Below are 11,986 nucleotides of genomic sequence, written 5' to 3' on the forward strand. Positions count from 1 at the left end.
TTGTCCACCTGCCGAGGAAAAGCTTATCGCGCCCTCCTGTCCCTCTTTAGTCCTACAGATTCAACCCTCTGCGTATAACTTTGTATACACAAAGCTGACCGATCGCGATAATGGCACTCTCCTATCCGCCTTATCGCTCTTTGTACAGCTCCTCCTGCTCGCGTTCCCTCGACAAATTAGTCAGACGCGTGCAGCCTCTGTGGCTGCAACCGAATCGCAACGTCTTTTCATTCTACAAAGATCCCAAGATTCGCTTGCTTTTTCCTAGAACAAGTGCTTCTGCTCTCTAGGCCGGAATAGACCTAAGCTCTCGTATACATATGTGCATAATAGTTTTTCCATTGGACGACCTTTAAAACCGAGGCAGCATTTCATGCCAGCTTTGCAGCAACACCGAGCGTGCATTATTCAAAAGTCCGCTCTTTGAACATCTTTCGCGAAACTATGTCGCTCTCCTCTTTGACAACAACGTGCTCGAAAGAGGTGAGTCTCGAGCGTGAAAGCGTGAACGATTCGCTCGCTCGAGGCAGCGATTAATCGGGCGAGAGGCAAAGTAGCGTAACGGAGGAAAATTGGAACGATTGGAAGGGATCGGTGGACAGACGCCTCGCGGCCGCCCTCGCAAGATATTCATATAGGAAACACGGTGCTATCAATCAAGCGCCATTCAACCACCATAATAAAATAACATGCGGAAAACTCGGGCTCTTTTACCGGGCAGCGCTACATACGCCGCTGATTTAGTTCGGCGAACGCCCGTTCAATGACTTTTAAACGATCAATGCAGCCCAGAGGGAAAACGCAGATCCCATGAAAGCAACGGTCCACCTTTTTCCTCCACCCTCGTAGATTCACAGCTTTGTTGCATTGTGGTGGATCATTGGAAACGTTCCACGTGGAAGCTTCGAAAATGCTCGAGCAATTAGTGGAATTGCAAACTTCCGATAAATTTCTTTCGCATCCCCTCTTTTTCTCCCTAATGTAGTTACAAAGCTGCTCGAACGTAATGCCGGTTAATTAGAAGAAGGCGAGTTGTGCGTATTTTGTTATTTTATCGAGTGTACTATATCTGACAGAGGGGAGAAAGAGATAAAGCGTATAATGGAGGAAAAGCGCGTGGTACAAAGACTATCGATGGAAGAATGCGTGAAGAATCCATTGAAAAGAAGAGCTCGCGAGTAAAAAGGAACGGCGTGGTTAAAGCACGCGTTCAACGGCAGAGTAATATGTGGGATTGCGCGGCGGAGACGCGGATGAAAAACGAACAGGGGGAATGGGAGAAAATGTTTCAACCCAGAGTAGAATAGGTGTGGCATGCCCGGGGTGGGTGCTTCTTTATTTTTTTCTCCAGGCATGCAAACCGGAAGTGTACACGTACACGCGTACCTGCACACCGGAAGTATATTCTTGCCGAGGGAGCGCAGAAATGCCGGGGAAGAAAAAGGGAACTCGCTCCATTTACCTGCAACTTTCACGGTGCTCGGATTCATATGAAAATTAGTTCTCATTACGGCCTGGCCGGTATCGTTAAAACTAAACAATAAACCGTCTTTTTCGTTTTCAACTTCAACTGCATTCTCAGAAATCACACCGATCAATTAAGAACGCATCTTTACTTCGCGTCTTTGTAACCAGAGGTGCAACCACTTTTCTTTTGCGAAAAAAGGACTGTCCATTGTTCCAGAAGAATTTCACATTTCATTTCAAAGTATGTATCATCACTGTCGCTTTAATATTCGGCGAAGTTCTATAATAGTTAAGACGGGTTTGTCGAAGAAATAAACATACCGTAATGAAGGAAAACAGGTTAGATAGGTCGAAATATGCACAGATAACTATAAAAAATTCAAAACACCACCTCTCGACAATATTTGAACGAGAAAATCGTAAAAAGTCGCGTCTTTTTTTATGCTCTGCACCAGAAGACCCGCTTAATGGCCCATTGTGGCGCGAACTTTCGGCCCTAACTTAAAAACCAGCCTTAATGAGAATTTAATTAACATCGCGCGTGTATCCGGCCTGTGACACGATCCCGTCGCCAGTTCCGTCCCTTCGCGCGGAACATCCGCAAGCTTACGTTTACGGAAGACGTTATTTTTATGGAAATCCCCCGGACCTGTAATTTGCCAGTTCGTTGTAAACTTTATTTATCGTCGTACACCGCCCAGCTTACGATAAGATAAATCGACTCGTTAATACATACCTCATTAGTACACGTGTAAGTATCTTTCATATGTATCAGGACACTCACTCGAACCTGAATTATCGTTACACTAAGTATCTCTAGATAGCCTCCCATATCCTTCTCAATGCCTTTATACACTTCTGATAAATTACAACACTGTTTGTAGTTACCTTTTTATGTTCTCGGAATTTAGTTCTTCTCATCTTTTTAGGCTTCTTTTTATGTGTGCTGATATTCACATTATTCTAAATATTTTGTTGTTTTTAAAACTTTTTATTACTTCGATTTTTATAAAACACTGAATGTAACTTTCTGGAAATCGTACCGAGACTTGATCCCAATTTAAGATTGGAAGTTAGACACCACCGTAACCACTTGCCTAATCAGTCACTCGTAACAAGTTGCTACGTGGAATTATACACGAATATTGTTCGTAAGTGAAGCGGGAGTTTTCTATTTTATCCTATACGAGGCATTACAAGACCGGTTGATAAAAAAATTCTCTTCGCTTACGAGATATTGAGTTACTCGTACATTACTTTTTCATCAAAGCTCATATTTTTGCTGATATGCGATACTAACTTTGACGTGGAAATGTAATTTAAATCGTATAATGTGAAAAAATGTTAACAAGCTTTCTCTTTCGTTTGTCGTCGTCCTTTTTTTTCTCGCGCGTTAGACCGTATATTTCAATTTGAAAAAGATTTTCAATCAAGCGAATCTCATACCGTCGAGATAATCTCGATAAATGTTGGTAAAGTCCGAGATAATCTCGTTTAAGAGCAAGTTCCTTTGGAGTTTCTGTGTTCGGGTAATAGGTAGGGAAGAGGTAAAAATGAGAAAGGAGTATCGAAAGACGCGATAAATCTACATTTCTTGGTGAACTTTTCTCTTAGCCGGTGGAGCATTTTTTTTCTCGGAACGTGCACTCTTTGCTCTGTTTCTCGAGGGCCCGTAGTAGCGCAACGTAGATTAAAGTCGTGTAAAGCATTTTTTCACTAGAAGTACGGCCACTTTGATTTTGATAAGTTAGGCAGAAAGCGGACGGTAACAAAGCGATATCACGACCGGCTCTATAATCACGGGGCATTACTCTTATTATCTCTCCTTGTGGCGGCAAATTAAGCCGTAAAACTCTCCGGTAAAATATAAGTCCGTTGTAAAATACGCCGCGTTCCTCTTATGTTTATTAATTATTTCAGCATCGATCGTCCCTCCAGTTCTGCCCGCTCAATTTCACCCACGCTTTTTCCCCTTGTAAAAATTACCTTTCAATTATGTTTTTCGGCGAATCGAGATTGTTCGTTGGACGCACCTCTGAAATAACGTGAAGCTACGATAGTGAAAAACGTTGAACCTCCTATCGAAGGGAAGTAGTTCACTCGACGGTAGATTATGGAGAAATTACGAAGATCGGCGGATGGCTAAAGAGTAATACCAGTAGTAGTAGCGAAGGGTCAGAGAAGTTGAGATGGAAACAATCAAGAAACTCGAAGGATATCCCATTTTCGGGTGCGAGCCGAAGGAAGGAAGTTCGAACGGGCGAACCTCGCGTTCGCTCCAACAATTTGCTTTCTATACCCGGTTCGGATTTCGCTGTAATCCACCGAGCTGCCGAGTGTTTGACCACGCGCTCGTCTAACCACTCGCCATTACCCCGAACAGCCTCGCGACAAACTTGGGTCATTACCGGTGGTTTGTTTTCGCGCTGCCCAACCAACGCCCTTTGCGCCATGGTATTCCTTATTATCAGAGTTTCGAGATTTCGCTTCGTTCTCTTCTCATTACAGATTCGCCTGCGAATCACCGCGCGCCACTTACTCCTCCTCCTCCTCCTCCTCCGTCTTCCCTCCTTTTCCAATGCTAATCCAATTATCCACCCATAATTATTCCGAATCGGCTACGAAGCTGCGCTGCCTGCGACCTCGTCCATTCCGCCATCGATCTCTTCCCGTTTGCCCTACACTTTCTTCGCTCCGGCAACATTACGAAGAACCGCCGATTGCATCTCGAGCAAACTGAACGCGTAATTGAGAATATTCTTGAAAGTACCACCGTGTATTCTCTCTTTCTCGCGTTCCATACCTTCACCTTGAACAGTATCTTTACGCGATTGCCTGACCACCTTGCCTTCCTTCTAAAAGCCTTCTTTTTGTCGCGGAGTCATCTTGACGAAAAACTAAGATAACGTCACGAAATGAGATAGCAATTTTTGTATAAAAGAGGAGCACGAAAGCGTTTGTCATTGTAATAGCAAAACGTCGATTGCACCGATCGTACCAGAACGACAGGCAAATTTCGTAAAAATGAACAAGGTAGTCTTCGTCCTACTTTCAGCAGCCATCTGCTTCGCGACGGTAAGAATCTCCAATCACTGGACTACGTTCGTTATTACCATTTTACTATTCGTACCGTTCGTATTAACGCTCTTTCACTCGCTCTTTTCCCTTGTTCAATACGTCCCTCGTCTACACGCTCAAGAATCTCTTGCGACTAACTTGCCCGCTGTAACGTCCGTCTTTAGCATACATTTTTCTCACGGCAACTGTCCGCTTTCTGTAACATTTGTCAAAGTTCCTTCGTGGAAGTAGTTAACCGATTCTGTGCAACAGTTGGCGAGCGTCGAAGCAATCGAGACCGTCACCGATCTCAATTCTACGACAAGTCCGTACGACGTGAGTATATTTTGCAAAATTACCAAAACTGCGTGAAATCTATAAAAAAGAACCGTCACTTATCGAAACTGATTTATTTTTAGCTACCGGCTGTGTTGTCGCAGCTTTTCGCACCCCTGCTCGCAGGTCCCGTCACAGCACTGACTCTGGCGCAAATTTTCACGGCTGCGCTCCAATCTGTCATTGATTCCGGCCTGTTAATTTAATCAGTCAAGTACTCTTCCTCGGTATTGTACGCGTGCAACATTAAACATGCACTGAAATCTTAATTTCTCTTTCGTCGATCCCGACACCTTCCGAAATTGTTTTACACGCGAGAAAAGCTCGAGCCGAGCCTTCGAAGGATGTAACAGCGGAAAGTTTGGTGGAAAAACGTACGTAGGGAGGAAAGTTGGAGTCTTCTTAACGACGCGCTTCCGGAACTTGGTGTACATACGTCAGAAAGAAATCGAGGGAGTTTCCAAAGTAGCGGCTCGTGATACTACACGCGAACATAATGCCAGCTTGCTGTGCTAGTACCTACTTCGTTTAAGTACTGTGCGACGAAGATGAGGAGGAACTGAGGTGAACCAAGTTTTTGGGAAAATCGATACGAACCTTCTTAGTTTGATATCGGAAGAAATGTTTCTGTAACGATCTCGGAATTGTTTTCTACTACTGAAATTGAACGAAGCATTACCTTTGCACGTTCCTTTACGTACAGCGTGCACGTTACAATGAAAATTCACCAAAGTGCGCACAATACAAACGAAAATCGTTCTGTAAATGAAATAACTGCGAAAAATTCACAAGCGTTCCTAAAAATGATGACCTGAAATTATTCACGTTAGAGTATCTGCATCGCGACGAAACGGTAGTCATCTTGGATGGCGAACGTTGGGATAAATGAAAAGCAGAGTAGAAAATAAAAAGCCGTTGGCATAATGAGCGATTCGGTGGAGCGAGCGCGTGTACAGACCTTTAGGCGAAAGGGAAGCGTGCAAAGGGAAGAAAGCGGAGGTGGTTGAACATACTATCATCCGGTATTCGTTGGCTGCTCTTTTGTATTCAGTAGTCGGTATTCAGTGGCGAGCCGATGGCTGCCGTGTTTGCCCAGGATTTTGACGTTGATGACGAGGGATGATAGATGCATCCTGCATCCATTACGAAAAGTTCGACTCGAGAAATCGAGAGGCAGAGAGGCTCTTTGCTCCGCCTTTCGGGATTATAGAATAGAACTGGGTAAAAGTACCCTTTTCGTACGCGAGTCCAGCTTGCTTGTTCGAAGAAAAGTTGGAGAACGACGGAAAGAATTGCGCCTTTACCTTCGTTAAATAAACAATGAAAAGAGGACAAGGTGACAAATTGTCATTTATTTATTTATTATCTAGATATGAGTTTGCTAACGAAATTCTGAGAAAGTTGATAATTCCAGTCGTCGTATTTGAAAAGGACCTTCCACGCATCGAGGCCAGATAAAGAGGGCACGATGAAAAAAGAAGGTGCAATTTTCAAAGTGAAATCAGACGTAAAGACGTAAAAGTTGGAAAAAGTGTCGGTCGATGTTTAACCAGGTGTCCCTCAAACGAGATATTATGCGCGTCGCCATTTATTTATGCCAATACTAAATTGCGGCGCATATATAGAAGGTCGCGTACATTTTTATCGGATCAGTTTAGAAGTTGGTTCGGTCCGTGCATCATTGTACCACTCTGCGTGCACTTAACTCCACTTTAGAGTAAGTCCATATCGGTGTTTTTTATCTCGTCGTAATGATACCTGTGTACGTATTATATAAACATCGATATATTTTATTTCAGTGTTTCAATCGTGTAAAATGAATTAAACTGGTCGGTTGTACGCAGAAACTCGTAAATTCCCGGCGAAACTGATTAAAAACCATTAATATCTCGGACGGGGTGGAATATAGCGACGTGAAATATTTTTATATTTAGCTAATGTATCGACCGTGAATCGCGTCCATTTGTATAGATCAGGGTTTAAAAACGTGCACCGGCTCTCGAAAGAACAAATCTCCGTGTTTCTCGAACATCTTGCAGAGGTCGAACATCGGCCACGTTCCGCGTAATTGACGCAATTCATATTCATAAGCCGGAATGAGAAGTAGCGAAGAGTACCGGCAGAATGGTCGGCCGATGAATCGGAATATCGGAAGCAGCGAAATGGCGTCATCTCGCAGGTTGAATTCTGGGCGAGAAAGACAGTGCGTTATTACGTGTCTACAGTATCTAGTCACTGGTAAATATGAATGGCTTTAATATTCCGTAAGCACGAAGCCGCCGCTTTTTAAAGTTCATGCATACCCAGGACGTGACCAGAAAATATTACAAAGCCCTGCGAAAACCCGCCGGGAGCTAGTGGAACTAGATTCCTCTGATTCTTCCGCCTTCCTCGTCGTCGCCCTTCCAATTATTTGTCGGCCACATAAAAATGTCACAGGTGCAATTGAAATTGGCTGTGAGATCCGTCGAATCTGAGCCAATTACGAGATTACCGTCCGAGATGACCAGGACACGCGGCAACAAGGAGATTTTTCAGCGTTCGGGGTAAATTGCGGAGGATAACGATCTCAAAATGAAATTCTCCATCGGACCACGGGTTACCCGGATAACGAGTTCTCCGGTGTGCCGAACTTTACTTAATAAAAGAACTGTTCTTACTAGCGCGCCGAGAGAAGCGCCGAGAGAAGCGCCGAGAGAAGCGCCGAGAGAATAGAGCATAGTATCCACCTGCTGGCATTTTTTTTATATTAAACTCGAGCACACGATTACACGCCGCCCTTTCGGCGAGCTTCATAATCCGAGTCTTCCGTCTGTATTAGGTTAGCTGGCTAACCTAAACTTAGCCTAATCCGTTCGCATGCTGCTCGACCGTTTAGCCAACGCAATATCGTTTTCTCGTTATTCAACCGTTCGATCGTTGCACGACACTCTTTAAATAAAAATAACGCGAAATAGTACATACCATAAGCGAAATTAACGTATTTGTACACGTCCGCTTCGTTTCGAACCTGTGTTCAACCATCCTCGTAGGCGATATTAAACCTGAATCCGATTAATTCGCCGCTCAACCGTCGCGGCACGGGCAAAAATAAACAAAACGACGCGATTAATAACGTTTTCCGCACACATGTTTCCCCCCGCGTTCAAATAAACCTCCTTGTATCGTACTCGACGATTTTTTCAGACGATCGGTTAAATTTGAAACGAACGGACGGTTTCGAAAGCGTAAGAGGGCAATGAGTCGCGTGTCGTTTTAATTAGAAAGAGCATCGCGGCCGGTAACGCGACGTGGAACACGAATCGCTGCCCCCTATTTATACATTTAACAGGCCCGGCGGCGGCCTGCGCCTTAATTCAAACTAATTTACATTTCACATGTTCGCAGCAGCGAAGCTGGCTTAGCGCCTCCATTTATCTTGGTTGAATTTCATTTCAGCCTGGCCGAGTAAAGTGCCACTTATTCTTACGAATGCCATCGACCCCGAGAAGTAGTACGTTCCGGGACTGCTCGAGAATACTTGCCATTCACTTCTTCTCCTGTATCATGTATATTTACGTTTCTTCCATTCAATCTTTCGCCCGTAGAAAAGAATCAACTTTTCCAGCAACCGGTGGAAATAACTGGGACAAGTACGGATTACTCCCGACAAACGGACCTTCTAATAAAACATCGATTCGTCTTCGAAGGAAGAGAAAGAGACGTCGTTGTTGGAAAATTCGCGATTACAAATTTTCATTAAAAACTTTCCGCCTCGATTTACATACATATGTAACTACTACAAGTACACCGTTGCGCCTCTCGTATGCGGCGTGCCATCCACGCCTCGATCGTACCCCGTCGTTTAATCTCAAGCGTGTCTGTCCGATGTATCGATCGCTGCTTAGTCACTTCGTAACGATCGTCGCCTGATTTACAACTTTCCTTCGATGCGTAGCACATGTTTCATCCAAGTCGAAACATCTGTTTTTTGCTCGCTGCGTACGAAGAACAAGTTGGCATATTTCCCGCGGTGCATGCACTTTTCGGCAACACGATTCATCAGCTCTCCTAGTTACACGTACAAATAACTCGGTGTATTATTCCTCGCCGACTAGCGAAGAACCAATTTCCACGCTTCTTCTCCTATCAGTTTCCATCTGGTACAATACTTCAGAATACTTCAACGCCTGTGTGTACCGATTCGTGTAACAAAGATATTGGGAAAAAGGGAAAAATGAGAAGCGAAAGATGTAATTATTTGATTTGGAGGGATAACGGTTTTTCTCACTCTTTGATTTATTAAAGTGGAGGAATCTTGCAGGTTCGTATCGTATCCACTTATCGAGCTGTCCGTGTCCCCCAACGATCTGTTCAACGTGCGCGTAAAAGCTTTCTCTCGGTTCCGCTGCTCCAGGGCCAAGTAATTCCCAAAGGATTTCGCCGTCTGTTCGCGCCGCTGCTTCCACCAGGGAACGAATCGCCCTGACAAACTATCCTCTTCGATCTGTCTATGATCCATCGCTCTCGATCGCAGATCGTTAAGCTCGTCAAACGGTCCGTAACGTTTATCTTCGACCATATGTAGCAGTCGTCAACAATCTGATTCGAGTCCTTTTACGAATTGTGTAAAGCACTCGCGATACGCTTGCAATATTTAAAAGGCAAACACCACACGTAGAAACCTTGCGATCTCAAAGACAACGTTTTCCCGCGGCAAAGAGTACAGAGAGAGGGAAACGTTACTCGGGGATAATTTGCAATGGAAGAGGAAAGGTTAAACCGATAATACCGGTATATTCGAAATGCAGAAGCTCGTTATCTCGCATATGCACTTTAACCAAAAAGGCAATCTTGAATATTTGAATAGATAAAAGAAAAGTTTAACGAAAATGAATCGCGGGAGATTATTAAAATTGATCGAATCACAGACGCGAGAAACGGTCCTGTCGCCTCTCTCGAATTCGCGAGAAACAATTGATTTCGAAATGAAACATATGTGTATATGCGTGTAGGAAGGCATCGGGACGAAAAAATATATTCTGTCCGCCGCATTGTTATTTTTCCTTTTTCCGCGCACAAAAGGACTCGCGTGGGGCATTGTTCGGCGCGAGAGTAAGATTTAACGAAAATCGTTAGAATCGCCGCCGAAACAAAACTCCCACGCGTTCCCGCCTTTTTCTCCAAAGTTTATCGCGCGCTGCTGATCTTCACGAAAACAGAAACAATTAACTTCGTCAAAATCGGCTGAATGCCGGCACGCGAGCCCGGGGAATTTATAGAGACCGCGCCTTTTGTCGCCGAGCCAACCGATCATTTCCGTTTATAGTTTTGCCATTAAATCGCCCAACATGCGCGTAGAAATTTTCCAGACTGTTTCGGAACAATATTTTTATTCTATTGTAATATTCGAAATGAAAAAGTTGGCGCGAGAAGCGAAATGTCGTTGAATTGAAACTCACATTTGGCAACCGTATGTGCGATCAATTCGTTCCTCTCCTTTAACCGATACATTGCTAAGCGCCAATTACGAAATCCTATTATCGACTGTCGCGAACAATAAGAGAAGCGGTTAACGTAACGGAAATCTCCGTGTCCAGCTTGGCAAGGTGAATTTAAAAAGGAGAAGAGACGTATTTCGCGGTTTATCAGGCCATCCAAGTATCTCCTTGGCCGGGGAAAATGTATTTATGAAATTCACGAGGAGTTGGACAAGTGCAAGAGGTTTTCAAGGCAAATGAGCATTTGCACTTATTATTAAGTAGCTCAATCAACAATAGACGTTATGTAATTTTTTATCAGCAGATGGATAATTGACCGCTGCGCATTCTGGTATTTACTTAAATGTAATGGTTCGTTGCGCGGAGTACACAGTAGATATCGAGGAGAATTTGCGCCGCGGTAATTGACAAAACTTTCTTGTCCTTTATAGACACACAGATCTGCTCTGTCCGTCGCTGCACTTTTCGCGCATAATCCATAAGTATTGAGGTAATTATACATGCAAAAGCTACACTTACTTTACTTTCTTCGAGAAATTAGACGAGGACGAGGAAAACTGTTGGATAGTTTTTACGATCACGTGGCAAAAGGAGGAATTGTTCGTGGTTTTCCAGCACCGTACCGTACCAGCACCATAAAAGAATAATTTCAAATACGTAACTCTGATTTTTCAACCCACCTTTTCAGCTTTATGGCGCAGTGCTGTTATTACATCAACAGCAAGAGCAGTCGGTGACGATAGTATCCGTGTAAAAATACAAAATGTTGCAATAATGCGAGGAGCGACGCAAGTCTCTGGTAGGGAATAGGTGGATGTCGCGATGCCACGTTCTCAGCAATGTAGTTTTACTGCTCCGCTGGGTCTCGTCTGCCTGTTCAAATTCGCAACGTTACGTAACGTGCGCCAGATTCCAGTCAGGCATAGAACAAGAAGCAGGACCGAAAGAACGTCTCTCTGATTCCGAAACCGAATGAAAATATTCCACCCTCTTTTATTCCTTCTTTATCGTCCTTTTAACTCGGTCACACCTTCAACGTTCAAAGACGTATAGTGTCGCGACGAAACAAAAGTGGCACTCTTGCTTCTCCGATAAAATTAACAAAGGAAATTACTTATTTATCTAACAATTGGAATTCTGTTTCAGCAGTCGACAAAGAAAATGTGGAACAGGTGGCTGGCAGTTTTCGTGCTCGCAGTCTTCTTCGTTTTTAAAGGTAAAGTCGAGCGCTGTTTTATTTACAAGGATTATTCGAATACAGGTATCGTTAACGACAGGTTGGGCGAACGAATGCGTGCCCCGTAGTTTCGGTGCCGATCAAATCGTGTGCGTTTGCAATGCAACGTACTGCGACAGCACGCCGGACAACGTTCCGAAAGTTCCGGAAAATGGCACCGTTTACTGGTACGTCTCGAGCAAAGGAGGACTCAGGATGAACTTGGCGAAGCTGCAGGCAGCAGATACCTGTCAAAACACCAGCTCCGGCACAGTCGTCGACATAGACACCTCGAAGAGGTATCAAAGGATCTTCGGTTTCGGCGGTGCCTTCACCGACTCTGCGGGCATGAATATTGCAAACCTCTCGGAGGCTACTCAGGATCAACTGATAAGGTAATCGAACCATCCAACTAAATTCCAACATTCTA

At 44.1% G+C, this 11,986-nt stretch overlaps 1 protein-coding gene across 6 annotated transcripts in view; it reads left to right on the top strand.

Moving 5' to 3' along the window:
- Positions 1-11,986, top strand: part of LOC108577198 (glucosylceramidase-like) — a 43,423-nt gene that overhangs the window by 29,895 nt on the left and 1,542 nt on the right. For 2 of the 6 annotated variants that reach the window (XM_017940320.1, XM_017940321.1), the window contains exons 2-3: positions 11,490-11,556; positions 11,618-11,951. In XM_017940320.1, the coding sequence (XP_017795809.1) occupies positions 11,502-11,556; positions 11,618-11,951 (389 nt within the window). In that variant the 5' untranslated portion in view covers positions 11,490-11,501. Of the gene's footprint in view, positions 1-10,697; positions 10,831-11,132; positions 11,140-11,486; positions 11,557-11,617; positions 11,952-11,986 lie in introns of those variants that run through there. The other 4 variants (XM_017940319.1, XM_017940314.1, XM_017940317.1 and 1 more) reach the window with 4 other exon arrangements.

Source organism: Habropoda laboriosa, unplaced genomic scaffold (assembly GCF_001263275.1).
Source record: "Habropoda laboriosa isolate 0110345459 unplaced genomic scaffold, ASM126327v1 scaffold597, whole genome shotgun sequence".
In the NCBI taxonomy this organism is placed as follows: domain Eukaryota; kingdom Metazoa; phylum Arthropoda; class Insecta; order Hymenoptera; family Apidae; genus Habropoda; species Habropoda laboriosa.